General features: G+C 34.9%; 1 protein-coding gene across 3 annotated transcripts in view; it reads right to left on the bottom strand.

Annotated features, from left to right (window-relative positions):
- SGCG (sarcoglycan gamma) overlaps window positions 1–16,772 on the bottom strand; it is a 313,430-nt gene that overhangs the window by 205,311 nt on the left and 91,347 nt on the right. For 2 of the 3 annotated variants that reach the window (XM_069080733.1, XM_069080731.1), the window contains exon 2: window positions 6,027–6,224. In XM_069080733.1, the coding sequence (XP_068936834.1) occupies window positions 6,027–6,221 (195 nt within the window). In that variant the 5' untranslated portion in view covers window positions 6,222–6,224. The remainder of the gene's footprint in view (window positions 1–6,026; window positions 6,225–16,772) is intronic. The other variant, XM_069080732.1, reaches the window with a different exon arrangement.

Below are 16,772 nucleotides of genomic sequence, written 5' to 3'. Positions count from 1 at the left end.
TTAGAGATGAGTACATTGAGGTCCAAAGAGAATAAATCACAAAGTGATTTGTCTAAGGTCATACCGTTTGTAAGTAGAAGAAATAGGGTTTTACACCATGTCTTCCTGTCTTAAAGTTTCCCACTTCCTTTAAGGCAGTGCTCAGTCACTATCTTCTACACAAAAACTTTCCTGTGACTGCTAGTTTCCTCTCTCTTCCTTTGTATTAATTCTCTATATACATATATGTGTATATATATATACACACATATATATGTTGTCACATCTCCTTGAGAGTAAGGATTGATTAATTTTATGTCTCTAGCACACCTGGTACACAGTAGGTGCTTAAAAATGCTTGTTGGTCAATTGATTCAGCTCTTAATCTTAATTCCTTTGATCTTGTTCAGAGCCTGAAGCTGCTTCTGAAAAAAATGTAAAATTATCTGAGGCCTTTGAACATATTCCCACATAAATAAACTTCTGGGCATCATAATATTTTCTAGAACCATGCAACTTTAGATTTTAATGCTAAATATTGGTATATTGCTTTATTTATACCTTTGTTTAAAATAAAACTGCTTGAATAAATTTAATTTCAGAGGGTTTATGAAATTTATTCTTTTGATCTAATCTCACTAAAGCTACAGGCATGAAACTGCAACAAAATGTATTTTCTTCTTCTCTACTTCAAAAATCTGTAATTTTGCTTATGATGCTGCCATGTCTTTTCCCCTCCCATCAGCATAGATCACAACCCCTTTGAAACTTAGTAGATGATATTTGAGTGCGGCCATGGCCAAATAGTGCCTCACCATGCACCCAGTATGGGGATTAGCATCTCTGAACTTTAGTTTTGATAGTACATGGGGACATGAACAAACATGAAATAATATCTAATCTACAGTGCCTCATATTTAAAGCCCTTCTAACTTGTTAGGACTTGCTGAACCTTGTGCTCAACTGACATTATGACTAAAAAATCCACAGTCTTTACCACATCATCTTGGGGCTTCAGAATGGGACTTTAGTAGAGGATTTAAACATTGATAATGACTAATCAATTTTTTATAGGAGGTTATATACTCCATCTTAACATGCTACAAATATGAGAGGGAAGTAATTTCGGAGAAAGCTGTTAGTGCTCAAACTAAAATTTATGTTGAAGCATTTTATTTCCATTGAGAAAATGTCATATACTTAGGAAGATACGAGCTCAAATCTGGCCTTGCATACTTGCTAGCTATGTAACTCTTTACCTTTGTCTGCCTCAGTTTCCTTATCTGTAAATGGGAATCTACAATGGGAATCTGTAAAAAGCACCTACATATTATGAGCATAATGAAAGACAATGTTTGCAACTGTTCTTTACAAACCTTAAAGCATTATATAAACACTAGTTATTATTATGATGATTATTTATTATTCCAAATCACTATCTAAATGTCAAACTGGGCAGAACACCTGGTCAGGGCACAGAGAAAAATATAAATTCAGGATTTTAGGACAGATTGAAAAATTTATAGATTTTTTTTTCTTGGAGTTCAACTTGCCCCTATGTTCTACAGTATCAATACTTTATACAGCCCCATCTGCTACTTTTCTTTTTTAAAATATTTCTATAGTCATTATTTTTTCCCACTTCTCATTGTGTTCTCAAATAATCTGACTGTTATTGTCTCTTGCTTTTAACTCTATAATTTTGAACATTTTCCTGATCCCTCTTTCCATTTTCTAAGAAAATAATTAAGTTATATTGTGATTAAGACAATAGGAGAAATCATGATAGATCACTAGGTACAGGCGAACTGTGCTTTGGACTCCAGAAAGAGTAGCCTCAGTTAAACCCACTTATCCTGCCTAAACTTGGAACTGCCCAGTGACCTCACTACAGATAGGCAAGCCAGGGTGTAGTGGGGCCAGAAATCAGAGTCCATGAAAAATGCCTATCTTGAAACTATTTAAACTTTAATCTTTAATGTATAGTAACAATAATAACTACTATTGACATACTGCTTTAACATCTGCAAAGAGCTTGATGTTTATTGTTATTTATTATTATTAATATTTCATTTGATCCTGGGAGGTAGGTAGTATTATTATCCTCATTTTACAGATGAAAGAGCTTGGGCAGGCGGAGATCAAGTGACTTACCCAGGATTACAGGCATTAAATGTCTGAAACTGGATTGGAACTCAGGACTTCCTGACTCCAGGTCCAGTGCTCTATTATATCACCTTCCTGCCCCATGTTTTAAAGCCAGAATGATTAGAAAATATTTGTATTTATTGTGCTTCCTCTCATGTATTAAAGAGGTGCATTGCTATATGAGTGAATCAAATAGTGACAGAGAAAAGTAAAGCTTTATCCAAGAGCCTTCATCTCTTGACTCCAGGTAGAGTTACTAGCTGTCCCCCATTCCTGGAATGTTTTCCTTTTTCATTTCTGCTTCATGGCTTCCTTTAAGTTCCACTTAAATCAACCTGAACTCATCTTTCCTGGTCACCCTTAATTTTAGTGCCTTCCCTCTGCTGGTTTTTTCATGGCCAACAGAAGACAAACAATGTATCACAACAGAAAGATCACTCTGAGTTCAGAAGATTTTAGTTCAAGTCCTCACTTTAACACTTAACTGTGGTGGGGAATCCACTGGTTTTTTTTTTTATTAAAGAAGTTATTCACATTCAAATCTTTGATGTGTTTACTGTATGAGTAACATTAGGCAAGCTACTTCACATTTCCCTGTCTTAATTTAGTTATCTTGAGGGGCTAAATAGTTAGGTCCGTTCTGACTTTAGACCCCTTTAGACCTCAGCAGTCCAAACTCAAGAAGAAAAACTACAAGGAGAAAGGCATCCTAATTAGTAGCTGCTGGGAAAATGTAAATAATTGTTATAGATATTAGGTATAGATCTACATTTTTTTTACTGCAACCAACTAAGTGGATACAACCAAACTCTAAAAAGATTATTATCTTTAAACAATTATAGGGCAGAGAAGAGAGGTACCTTGCACAAAAATGGATAGGGGAAATTCCTATACAAACAAGAGCTAGTGGTGACTGTAAAAGATAAAATACAGAGTATTGATTAGGTAAAGTTAAAGAATTTTTATATGAATAAAACTAACATACCTAGAATAAAGAGAGAAACTACTAAGTGGAAAAAAAATCTTTTCATCAAATATTTCTGATAAAAACTTGCAATTCAATCTATAGGAAATTGACAAAAACTCCTAAAACCTAGAACCATTCCTCCATTGATAAGTGACCAAAGAATATTGACAATTTCCAAAGAAAGAACTGCATATTTTTGAAGACCTATGTGAAAAAGCTCCAAATTAAAAGAGAGATACAAATTAAATCAAAGGTTTCACATTATACCTAGCAAACTGACCAAAGATGGACATAGTCCATTTTGGAGGGCTACAAGAAGATGGGCTCCCTGTGAATTGATCAAAACATTCTGGAAAACGTTTGGAATAAAAAGGCACTAAATCGCTCATATTCTTGTCTCAGAGATTCTACTACTGTTCATATATTGAACATGTGGGCAAAGACAGAAAGGCCCCATATATTTCAAAACAGCAACACTATTTATAGTAGTAAAACATTGGGGAAAAAAAGTTGGTGAACCATTTAGGAAATGACTGAAAAGAATTATGATAATGAATATGACAGAAAACTAGGGTACTGTAAGAAAAACGCAGACAAGTAATTAATGTGGAAAGTATATATGAATCGATATACAGTGAAGTAAGAAGAACTAGGAGAACAGTATGTACAATCACTGCACTAAATGAATTCTGATTAACTGTAAATGACTAATTGTGGTCACTAAGTAATGATGCTAAAACATATTTCTCTCCTCTAGAAAGGAAAGCATGAGACTAAGGAAGTATGCATATTTTGTCCCTATGTCTGTTGATTTTACTTTACTGTTTTTGTTTTTAATACAGAAAGTTTCATTGGGGTAGGGCATGGAATATGTACAAAAGACATCAGTAACACTAAAAAGAATTAAGTGAATTTATAAATAAAACATAATCTTTCATTTAATAGGCATCCATGGGTGACTTCACATCTATGATCTCATCTATCTCACAAAGTTATTGTGAGGAAAATCCCAAAATTAACCTTAAACCACTATAAACATGTAAGTTATCATTGCAGATTATTATTATTCCCACCAAAAGAGTTCCACTTTGATACCTCATCATGGTATGAAGGTGAAACTTGAACTAAAAAAAAAATATCAATAGAACCACAAGGTCTGGCATATCTTATTCAAGCCAGGAATGGCTGAGTGTGGACTCAGTGGCAGATAACTACTGCCTGAAGACCATTCTAGGTACCTTAAGAGAGGATCATCATCTGGATTATCATTGCAAATGACAAAGAACTTCAATGAATTAACAATTAGCAAAAGGAGTTAAGATGTGCATTGGTGGAAAGGAATGCCTAGTAAAATCAATTATTCTTAAAATATTTTAATATAAAATTTTTACTAGTAATAATGATGATAATACATGAACTAAATTATAGTTTAGGATCTTAAAATATTAGATTCTTCCAAAAAAGTGAAACAATCTGCCAAACCATTATCTGTAATGGAGAGACATCAAATATAATACCTTATTTGGCCAGAAAAAAAATAGCAGGTTGCCATGTTTTATTTAGGGTCTTATACTGTTTGTTCCTCTTTTTCTTCTTTGTACCATTAGTGCAAGAGTAGGAAAAATGAATCAAACTTCTGAGGTTATGAGATCTTTCCCAAAATTGAGATTAACTGTTAAATCAACAGTGGAGCCATCCTACTCAAATGCAACACTTAATGAAAGAAGATAACACTAGACCTCTTCCTGCTGACATTTCTTTTTTCCTCAAATACATTAATGACAAGACATATACTGGGCCACTCAGGGGAAAGAGGAATGAGTCCATCATTTAGCAGCTGCTTATGGCTGAGGTAAGGTAATCTCCCACTGGTGTTAGCAACAATTTGGGAGGACAGTAGGAATAGGCCTTGTGTTATTTCCTCCTCCCCCATTACCTGCTGCAGGTAGGCAGTATGGGTTCTATTGCTGACATAATAGCTAATTTCAATTTTAGAAAAAGATATTATAAAATTAAAATTATTTACATACTAATATGGAGAGCATATGTGCATATAACATATATATAGCTAATATGTATATTGCTACTCCTAAGATCAAAATAAGTGGTTAAAACCTGAATGACATTAATGAATGACAAGAGTAAAGTTAATTTTTGTTTTCTTATGAAAAATCCATTTGTCTTGCTACCAAATCATAGAATATATATTAGTAACACATTACCTTAATTGTGATATTTTGGAAGCATTTTCCTGTTTTCTGATTAAAACTCCTTTTAATAGTCTTTTAAACTTTTTATATTTAAGTGCTACTTTATTCAAAGATCATACAAGATTTAGAGTATATTGTAGCATAGAGTTATTTTGGCTTCCTTGAAGTTATATAGATATTTAAAAAGCTGTGTGAATTCTCTTTGGACTTTTGGGACTTTATTAACTAAATCAGTTTTTAAATCTTGGATTGCAGAAAACCACTGATTAGAAATTAAATTAAGAAAGTGAGCAGGTAGCAATATCTAAATGCAAATGAATTCCCCAAAATTAAATGCAATTAAAAAAACATGCTTTCTAAAAAAAAAAACACAGAAAAATATAGTAAAGACTTGGCAAATCTGAAATATCCTTGAAATACAACTGTTTCAATCAACTAGAAAAGCAAGATTGCCATCAGCACAGAAACTACTACTTTAAAAGATAATGACTAACAGAAACATACAAAAACACATAATTCATAGTGCGATGAAAACTGCAAAAGAGAAATGTTATACATATAGTCCCAGGGGAACTGGAAAGTACTCATTGTAGTGGGAAAGAACAAAACTAGTACATAGACACATGCTACTATACATACAACACAGGTGAAGTGCTAGTCAAGGAAAGAGAAGATTTCACAAGGAGTGGAAAAAGAAATGGGAAGTTAAAGAAGACACTTACTGGAGAAAACCACATGACTTTTAGAATCCAAATTGTCAGAGCAAAATTCACAACTAGGATGATAAGCAGGAGAAGGACAAATAGGTAGAGGCAGCGCTTCCTCCAGCCATAAATGCCAATTTTGTAGACATACTGGTTCTCTGGCCTTTCTAGGCTCGTGCCTTGTGTTGTTGTAGTGTACTGTTCACGTACCATCTGCTACAGAAGAAGAAAAAACTCTCATTAGTTATTAACATAAAGACAATAAATAGAATGCATGATATCTAAAGAGAAAAGTATTTGAAAAGTTATAATTATATATGATAAGAGGCCAACCAAATGTGATAGGCAATACAGGAAATGTATGGCATGGCATACAATTAGGAGATGAAAAAATATTTTTATTGTAAATAGAAAATGGTATTTATATATGTATAAGCATAGTTTTATATTTCTGTAACAGAGAATTTAATTTACCATGATGTTATTTCATTATGGGAAAGAGATTTTTACTATAAGTTAGTACTAAAAAATAGTATTATAGTTATCATATATTTCTAAAAATTAAATGATTAAACAAATTACATGTTTCTTTACACCCTTGCCCAAGGTTACAAAGCCAATAAATAATGGAGGCAAGATTTAATTCTAAATCCAATTCTTGGTATAGTCTTACTAAGACACAAAACAATTTCCTTTACCTTGGAAGATACTAAAATAGCAAATTTAACACTAGCCTAAAATAATTATTCTAATCAATTTTTTTTTCAAATGCAATAGTAGGAAATAATCAACTGGTAACATAGAGCAATTATGCAACTAAATGATCTTTTTTGTTGTTGTTTTTACCCAAATCCCATTGTAATTCTTCATATAAAGTATGAAATCTTAACTCTAAAAACCACATTTATATCTTAAAGCTAGTTTCTTCCTGGAAAATGCAAATAGATCTGAGATCTCAATGGTGATATTCCCTCCAACAAGGGAGAACTCACACCCTCCATGCCTGCACATTCTGATGAACTCTTTTCCATGTCTTCCCATAATTTCACCAAAGTTCTACATACCATGTTAGGAACCACTATTACTTTCTCTGGACATCATAAGGATACCAGTGTCACACAATGACTAGTCACCATTTATTTCTCATTTATATGATCAGTCCATCTTCTTTCTTGTTCATACATTCCCTCAATGACATCCTTTTCTCCTTATTCTTCATAGTTCCTTATTTATTATGTGTTGCAGGCTGTTCACGCCCACCCATTGCCCTCCGAATGATAACCTATTTTTAATTCTTCTGAAATTATAATATTTTGTGACATGTAGACATACAGCAAAATTGGTTGAATATTAATGTAACCTGTGCCTATACCATGTTTTTAGCTGGTGTGAATTATTATTTGCCTCATGGCCAAGGGAGGTAAAAATCTGTAAACTGAGAGAGAGGACTGGAAGAAAAGTGCTTATAATTTATATAATAATAGAAGCAGGTAGGTGATGCAGTAGAGTGCTGGGCCTGGATTCTGGAAGACATGAGTTAAAATCCTGTGCAGATTTTTGGTGGAAAGAAGGGATTCTAAGAGGCTAAGATGGGATGGGGGTCCATTCCAGGTAGAGAATACAGTCAGTGCAAGGGCACAGAATGCGAAATAGAGCACTATAAAGACTCATCTTCCTGAGTTCAAATATGGCCTGAAACACCTGCTAACTGTGTGACCCTGGACAAGTCACTTAACAAAAGAAACTGTTTGCCTCAGTTTCCTCATCTATAAAATGAGCTGGAGAAGCACATAACAAACTACTAAAGTATCTTTGCCAAGAAAACACTAAATCAAGAGCCAAACATGACTGAAAAATAACAAAAGGATAGATTAGAGGGCAGGCTCTTGAGCAGAGAGATTTACTTAGGAAGGAGGTTTTTGCACAAGTCCAGATAAGAGGTGATGAGGGCATTAGTGAAAATGGTGACCATATGAGTGTACAAGAGACACAGTGAAGAAAGAAATGATAAGATTTGATGACTGGAAGAATTAGTACCTTCTACATGAAGCCTTTCTTGATCCCCTCAGTTGTAACTACTCTCTCCTCTCAAAAATTTTACTTTGCATTTATTTTGTATATCCTTATTTATGTGTATGTTGTCTATCTATGTTTGGTATGACTTAAACTCTTTGAGAGTGGAAACTATTTCAGTTTTGTCTTTCTACTACTACCTGGTATAAAGACATTTCAACTTGAAGTCTATGAACCTGTTTTTTAAAAATCCGTAACTTTCTTTGTAACGTTATGAATTTTTCTTATGCATTTAAACATATTATTCTGAGGAGTCCATGGAATTAATCAGACTGCCAAAGGGGTTCATGACACAAAAAGGGTTAAGAACTTGGCCTAGATGTTTGTTGACTGATTATCAGGAATACCATAATATGGGATGAGCAAATATCCCAGAAAATGATTTTTCCTATTGCTTTGGGATACTTTTCCAGGAAAACATGTGAGACATCTTTCTCACAACTTCTGCTTTTGTTTAGGTTTTACGTGTAAACATGAATGTTAAGCATATATGATTCAATTCTTCAAATAGCACTTTTCATTCATTTGGTTACTTGATAAGGACCTCAATCTTAATGTTAACTAACAGCTAAATTAAAATCTATTGATAATCTTCCGATCTAGTGATTCTTGACACCCTTTACCTTTTTTTCTCCTTGCTCTGTCACTGATAATGAAGAAGTGGGGAAGGGCCATTTTGCATTTTTCTTAGCTTCATGGGTTGCTATGACCAATTCATTATCAGTTGGCCAGACTACAGTTGGGATTTATCTGTACTTAGCTGGGTTGGTTTTTGGAAAGCAGACTCTGTCTGTTACTAAGACTACTCAAAACATTTCTATTATAGTTGATGCTGTCAGAACATTCATTCTATTGCTGTAGCCTGCAGGAACCCAGCATTACTTCCACATCATGAGGAGGCAACAGAGAAAAAACTTTGTAGAGGAATGTCCACACAACCAGTTAAAGTTTCAAATATGGCTTTGCTTCCTCCCTTTCCAAGAAAGAGATGGCAGCCTGGACCATTCATTAAACTCAAATTAATTCTATATAAGAACAACTTAAGTTGTTTAACAATAACAACAGTTGGCAACATCTGTTTCAACTCCACTGATGCAAAGGAGTAAAATGCATTGAACAAATGTTTGGAGATAATCCATGTGCTATTTATTAGTTAGGTGATTCCATTCCAGAAGCAGAATGAATTGGAAATGACATGAAATCCACTTTCCTCCAATTTAATATCCACAATTAAGACTTCCTCAAGACAAACTTAATTGCATACAATTCAATTCACAGAGGATTCACAGAGATTTTGATTTTGCTCCTGGGAATAAGATCAATGTACCCAACACATTCAATTTTGCAAACCACAATTAAATTATATCATTGCTGAACTGCTTAATTTATTTAAACTCATTTAAAAAAATCTTTGTAACATTCTTGCAATTACCCTCTATTTACAATAAGCAGTTAGAAATCCTGAAGGATTAGAAATAATACACACAAATGTACATCCTGAATATGTATCTAATTTTCTCCTGCATAAATGTTTATGGAAATAACCAAAATTTCAACTGCTTACCAGACTTCATTTTATATCTTTTCCTAAAAATTACTGCTGCCTGTGTACAATGAATATGTGAAAATATAGGATTTCAGGGATACACTTCAATGAGTTTCTCAGTCAGACTAAGTGACTTAACAATGTCAATCAGATGAAGAGCTACTGTATGGTTTCAATAACCATTTCCCTTTTCCTCAGAGAAACACTGAAAATAACCTGTACTACAACAGGGACAATGTGATTCAACATTGCCAATATCTGATTATAAAATTAGTGAATCATTAAGTAGGCATATTGGGAAATACCCTTCTCTGAAGACAGTCATACAGAGGATTTATAATTATATTTTAGGGATGGTTTAAAAGAAGACCTGCTTAAATAGAGGGTAATGATGTAGAACTTTGTGAAATTTCTTTATAGCTCAATGTGTCACCCACATAATTTTATGAAACTAATTTAAAAATGCTGCTATTCCAGAATTGGAGAGGGATTGAGGCTATCTAGTCTAAGCTGTGATTGACCAAGAATCCCCTCTTCATCATATCTGACAAGTAACCTTCCAGACTTATTAATATTTAATTTTTCTCCAATTACATGTTAAAACAATTAAAAAAAATTCTGGGTTCCAAATTCTGTCTCTCCCTTCTTCCCTTCCCTGCCCCCTCTCTGAGATGGAAAGTAATCTCTCTTCTGTTTCCAATTCTTCGCCACTACAAAAAGAGCTGCTATAAATATTCTTTTACAATCAGGTTTTCCCCCATTTTTAATCTCTTTGGGATATATTTCCTTCACTTGAGGCTCTTCAAGAAAGGGGAATGCAGCACCTTCTGAGGCAATCTAGTTCATTTTTGTTGTTGAGTCCTTTATTTGTGTCCAACTCTTTGTGACCCCTTTTGGAGTTTTCTTGGCAAAGATAATGAGATAGTTTGCCATTTCCTTCTCCAGCTCATTTTACAGATGAGGAAACTAAGGCAAACAGAATTAAGTGACTTGTCCAGGGTTACACTGGCTAGTAAGTGTCTGAGGCTGGATTTGAACTCACATCCTCCTGACTCCAGGGTTGGTGCTCTATCCATTGCACCACCAAGCTCCTCAGTCTACTTTTGGATCATTGTAGTTGTTAAGAAGATTTTCTTTATTATATAAAGCCTAGATCTGTGTCTTTGCAACTTCTATCATTGTTTCTATTTTTACACTCTGGGCCAAGTAGAACAAGTTTAATCCCTCTTCCACTTTCAAATACTGAAAGACATCTATCATACCCCAACCATATCACTCTTTACCCCACTAGTTTTTGTCTTCTTCAGGTTAAATATCCTACTTCCTTCAACCTGATTTTCTATTACATGAAATTGATGCCCTTTGCCATCTTGGTCACCCTCTTTTAAACACTCTCCAGCTAGTCAATGTCCTTCCTAATATGTGGTATCCCAAAATGAACAGAATATTCCACATGTGCTCTGATCAAGGCAAAGTACATCTCGGATATTGGCACCTTAGCACAGAAAACTGGGCCTCTCTTTGCATAGCATATGATTTACCTTTTTTTTGGTCACCATAAGTCACAATTTGTTGACTCATTGAATTTCAGTTCACTAAACCTCCAGGTTTTTGAATAAATTTCTATTTAGCCATGCCTTTCCCATCTTATATCTGACTTTAGGAGCTAAACCATAAGACTTTATCCTTGTACCTATGAAATTTCAATTTGATTCAGTGTCCTAACCCATCAAGATCTTTTTGAATCCTTTCCAGTTTTGTGTCACCTACAAATTTTCTAAACATCATCTATACTCATTCAAATAATTGATAAAAATATTAGCACTGGATCAAATACAGGTCAGTGAGGCAATCTCCTAATGACCTCCTTCTAAATGGCACTGAACCACCAATGATACCCTTCAAGTATTTTCTTTCAACCAGCATTCAAGTATTATGCAATATAAAACAAGCTGTGCTTCGGATTTTTCTTATACTCAATTCTAAAACCTGGCATAAAAACCTGCCTTTAGTCTCTGAATCAATGCTGAATCTGTATAACTTCTCTGAAGCTGACTTCTTTTCTACCAATAGTCTCCAGCTTCTGACCCTCTATTGATCCACTGCCAATCTACTGGTCACAGGGCACTGCAACCTAAAAGACCATAGTTATTGCCAAGAAAGTCTCACATCCTGCCTATGTGGAAGATTGGGGTCCTATCCCCAGGCTGAGTCATGTTAACAGCACTTGGAATATCCATATCTATAAAAAAATTCTTGTCTGAAAATTCTGATGGCTAGTGGAGACATGCTCTAAGTTGAGAGATCAAATGAGTACAAGAGCAAAGATAAATTTCTTAAATGATTCATGCTTGTATAGGATTATCCACTCATAAATTTTGGATGTCTGCATTGTAACCAATTCTTTTTCTTCATCGGTTAGCATTAGACCTTGTACCTAAAATCAAAGAGATCTAGTCTCTTGAAGACCTGAGGAAGCTGATGATGAGAGCTCGCCCTAGGTATAGGGGTGGAAGTAGGGCTACATTTTAGAAAGAAAAGACAGTAACCCTATGTATTAGCAGCAGCAGAACAAGGAGGTTAGAAAAGGGGTACTTGAACAGGACTGCTTAATTCCTAATCTTGTTCCAGACTAACTGAATAAGGTAAGATCATGAACTTATTATGTATCTCAAGAATATAGGAAATTCTCTTCAAGCATATCAAGAGTATTTGCTCATTAGAGTAGATTATAACTGGCTTACAGTAGACATACAAGGGATCACATTCTGCAGAGAAAATTAAATGATGGAAAACACACACCATCTTTGTCGGAAAAAAATTCATCCCTTTCTTAACACTCTCTGGGAGTGGATAAGAGTGGAGGTGGGGGGTTAGGGTTAGGATTAATCCTTTATGAAGCCCTTGTGAGAAAGGCTTTCAGAGTGTTCTTGTGACAACAGAACCCTGTTTAGCTCAACCTAATGATAAAATCTCATTTATAATGATAAAATCATAATACTTTTATCTAGGATGGGTTTGTGTGAAGTCAGGTCTCTCATGACTTGAGTCCCAAAGCCTCAATTTAATTTTTTTATAAAACTTTATTTTGGTATTTTATAACTTGAATACATATTTTTTCCATAAGTTAAATACGTGAATGTTTAATTTTTAGAAAGGTTCCACTTTACATTTTAGAGCAGTGATGTATGCTGGTAATTTTCAAGATAGGGACTTCAAGAAATCACTATATCTAACCTTAGACCTTTGGGTAAGCAACTATGGCCATCAACTATGGGGTAATCTTTATTTTATACATAGTTAACTGAAGACCAGACTTGAATAATCATATGTTTATTTTACATTTATTTACTAAAGCAAAGTTTATGTAATCACTCATTTAATCTCCCAAAGACTTCACTCCTCTTATTGAATACTTCAATTATGGATACTTAGGTGGTACTTTTGCTGTGCTATGTATTAGAAGGACATTACCATCTCAGAAGTAGACCTTTGAAATGCTTTATTTGGATTATGAAGGAACACAGAGGTTGTGAACATAATTCTCTTATGAAGTACATGAAATTATTTGAACAAGATAGGCATATCTATTTTGTCAAAATTTTGAGGTATAGTAATTCATACAAATCAATTTCAGGAATTTAAAATACTGAATTCTGAACATGGTACTATTTTATGCCCTCTTCCCCTCTTAATTTTTTTTAAATCCCAAAATAATGATACAGTGTCTTGCCTTTTCAATGAATATATTTGAGACTTTGAATGTATTAGGTGAAAAAAAGAAAACATTGTTCTGACACTATAGAAGCTATTGCTATTAATACATACTTTTTATATAAAAACAGAGTGAATAGAAAAAATTAAACTGAATCTTTGAGGTTCAATTTAAGTGATGAATGTATATCTATTTGGCTTTAATAAAATTTACTCTAGATAAAAGTGTATCTTACTTTTATAGGGGTTGATAAGTAATAACTAACATTTGTAAAGAACTTGGTTACAAATTATTTAACACATATAATCTTATTTGATCCTCTCAACAACCCTGTGAAATAAACATCTATCCTTATTCTATAAATGAGGAAATTGAGGCTTCCAGATGTTTAGTGACTTGCCTAGAGTAACCAATTGTAACTCTCAGTTACCAGTTTTCTGAGTTTCATACCCAGTGGTTTCCTTCATTGACAAAAATATATTTCCAAAATGGTTTATGCCTAGTAATGAAATTTATCATCATTTGTATTGTGGAATTCAGGACCATAGATTTTGAACTAGAAAGGGCCTTATACGTCATTGAATCCAAGCACCTCATTTTACTCCTTCCTTAAGCCAAATTCAATGAGAGTAAAGTTGAACCATTCCCTTTCATCTTCCTGCTCTTCCCCTCCATTGTAACAGTTTTCTCTTGCCTCTTTTATGAGATAATTTATCCTATTCTATCTCTCCTTTTATCCTTTTCCCATCATATTCCTCTCTCACCTTTTAATTTTGTTTTTTAGATATCATCCCTTCCTATTCAACTGATCCTGTGCCCTCTGTCTATGTATACATGTACACACATATATACACACCCAAATATACATCTATACGCACATACACCCTCCTATACATACATATGTATGTATGTATACATATATACACATATATATTCCCTTCAACTATCCTCATACTGACATAAGTTTGATGAGTTACATTTCTCGTTTTTCCATGTAGGAATGTAAATAGTTCAACTTTAATAAGTTCCTTATGATTTCTTTTTCCTGTTTACCTTCTCATGCTTCTCTTGCTTCTTGTATTTGAAAGTCAAATTTTCTCTTCAGCTCTGGTTTTTTCATCAAGAACACTTGAAAGTCAGGGTGGCTAGGTGGTGCAGTGAATAGAGCACTGGCCCTAGAGTCAGGAGGACCTGAATTCAAATCCAGCCTCAGACACTTAACACAAAACTGCCGTGTGACCTTGGGCAAGTCACTTAACCCCAATAGCCTTACCTTCCCCTCTCCAAAAAGAAAAAAAAAGACAAGTCAGAAAACAAAAAAATAGTTAACTTTTAAAAATTTAAAAAAGGGGGAGGGTAACAAGGTGGCACAGTGAATAGAGCACCAGCTGTGAAGTCAGGAGGACCTGAGTTCAAATCCACCCTCTGACACGTAACACTTACTAGCCATATGACCTTGGGCAAGTCACTTAACTTCAATCACCCTCCAAAAACCAAAATAATCAATAATAATAATAATAATACTTGAAAGTCATCTATTTCATTGAATGACCATATTTTCTCCCAAAGCATTATACTCAGTTTTGCTGGGTAGGTGATTCTTGGTTTTAATACTAGCTCCTTTGACTTCTGGAATATCCTATTCCAAGCCTTTTAATCCCTTAATGTAGAAGCTGTTAGATCTTGTATTATCCTGATTGTATTTCCACAGTACTCAAATTGTTTCTTCCTGGCAGCTTATACTTTTTAAAATTAAACTTTATGTTTATTTTTAGTTTACATCATTCATTTCCACAAGATTTTGAGTTACAAATTTTCTCCCTATCTTTCCCCTACCTACCACCCCCAAACAGCAATCCCACTGTATATCCCTTCCCCCAATCTGCTGTCTCCTATATCCTCTCCCATCCCCCCTCCAACTTTCCAGTAGGGCAAGATGGATCTCTATACCCCAGTGCCTGTATATCTTATTTCCCAGTTGCATTTAAAGAAGAGAATTTCTTGAAGGATGATTTCTAGGTTCTTTTTATGATTATGGCTTTCAGGATGTCCAATAATTTTTATATTATCTCTCCTGGATCTATTCTCCTGGTCAGTGGTTTTTCCAATGAGATATTTCACATTGCCTTCTATTTTTTCATTTTTTTGGATATGTTTTATAGTATCTTGATTTCTCATAAAGTCATTAGCTTCCATTTCCTCCAATCTAATTTTGAAGGAATTATTCTCTTCAGTGAGTTTTTGAAATTCCTTTTCTATCTGGGCAATTTGACTTTTTAAGTCATTCTTCTCCTCATTGGCTTTTTGGGCCTCTTTTGCCATTTGAGTTGGTCTATTTTTAAAGTGTTATTTTCTTCAGTCAGGTTGTTGACTCTTTTTTCATGATTTTCTTGCATCATTCTCATTTCTCTTCTCAATTTTTCCTCTGCTTTTCTTACTTGATTTTTAAAATCTCTTCTTGAGCTCCTCCATGGCCTGTAACCAGTTCATAGTTTTCTTGGAGGCTTTTGATGCAGGAGTTTTGACTTCATTGACTTCTGGTTCCATGTTTTGATCCTTTTTGTCCCCAAAAAAGGATTCTATGGTCTGATTGTGTTTCCTCTGCTTGCTCATCTTGCCAGCCAATTACTTGACTTTTTAGCTCTTTGCCATGGTAGAACTCTGCTTCTCGAGTGGAAAGCTTTGTCCCCAATTGCTGGGGTTTTCACAAATGTTGTCAGAGGTCTGAAGAGGGCTCCCTCCCTGCGGCCCCCACAAACTCTGGCACACTGCCATACACCCCAGGACCACCACCCAAGACAGCAACCCAGATCCAAGCAAGAGTGATTACCCTCTGAATGGTGACTTGGTCCCACTAGGATCTGCAGGTCAGGAGTTCTAGATGCATCTCTGTGGCAACAGCTACAGCTGCTGTGCCTCTGCCACTTCTTGCCCTGGGGGAAGGGGCTGGACCACACTCTTCTGTCTCCTTGTTCCAACAGAGTTCCCAAAAGATCTCTCCAAAAGAGATCTTTTACTTTCTCTTTGGTGTTTATGGGTTGAGAATTCTGGAAACCACTGCAGCTGCTGGTGATTCACTCTCCTGAAGTCTGCTCCAGCCATTCTGTCCTGCTGGTCCGGGCTGCCCTGGAGCCGGAACTGTGCAGCTTATGAGTGACTGAGCTTGGAAGATGAACCTTCCTGATTCTAGGTCTGGCACTTTATCAACTGTACCACCTACCTGCCCAGCCATAATGCCTCGTATATATTATAAGAATCCTAGTGCCTCCCATATATGATAGGAAAGTTTTGATTGAATGTCATTTAATCTCAGAATTGGATGTTATGACATTAGGTGTTCTATGACATGGTTATCAATGTATCTTGGCATGAGAATTGGCATTGGATGCAAAATTTTGGGAATACTATTATAGAGTGGTCATTTTGTCCT

The sequence above is a fragment of the Petaurus breviceps genome, unplaced genomic scaffold, assembly GCF_028583685.1.
Source record: "Petaurus breviceps papuanus isolate PSGF00001 unplaced genomic scaffold, PetGlider_PUasm1.0 91133, whole genome shotgun sequence".
In the NCBI taxonomy this organism is placed as follows: domain Eukaryota; kingdom Metazoa; phylum Chordata; class Mammalia; order Diprotodontia; family Petauridae; genus Petaurus; species Petaurus breviceps.
The sequence above is the reverse complement of the archived record's forward strand: the minus strand, read 5'-3'. Positions and strand labels throughout refer to the sequence as shown.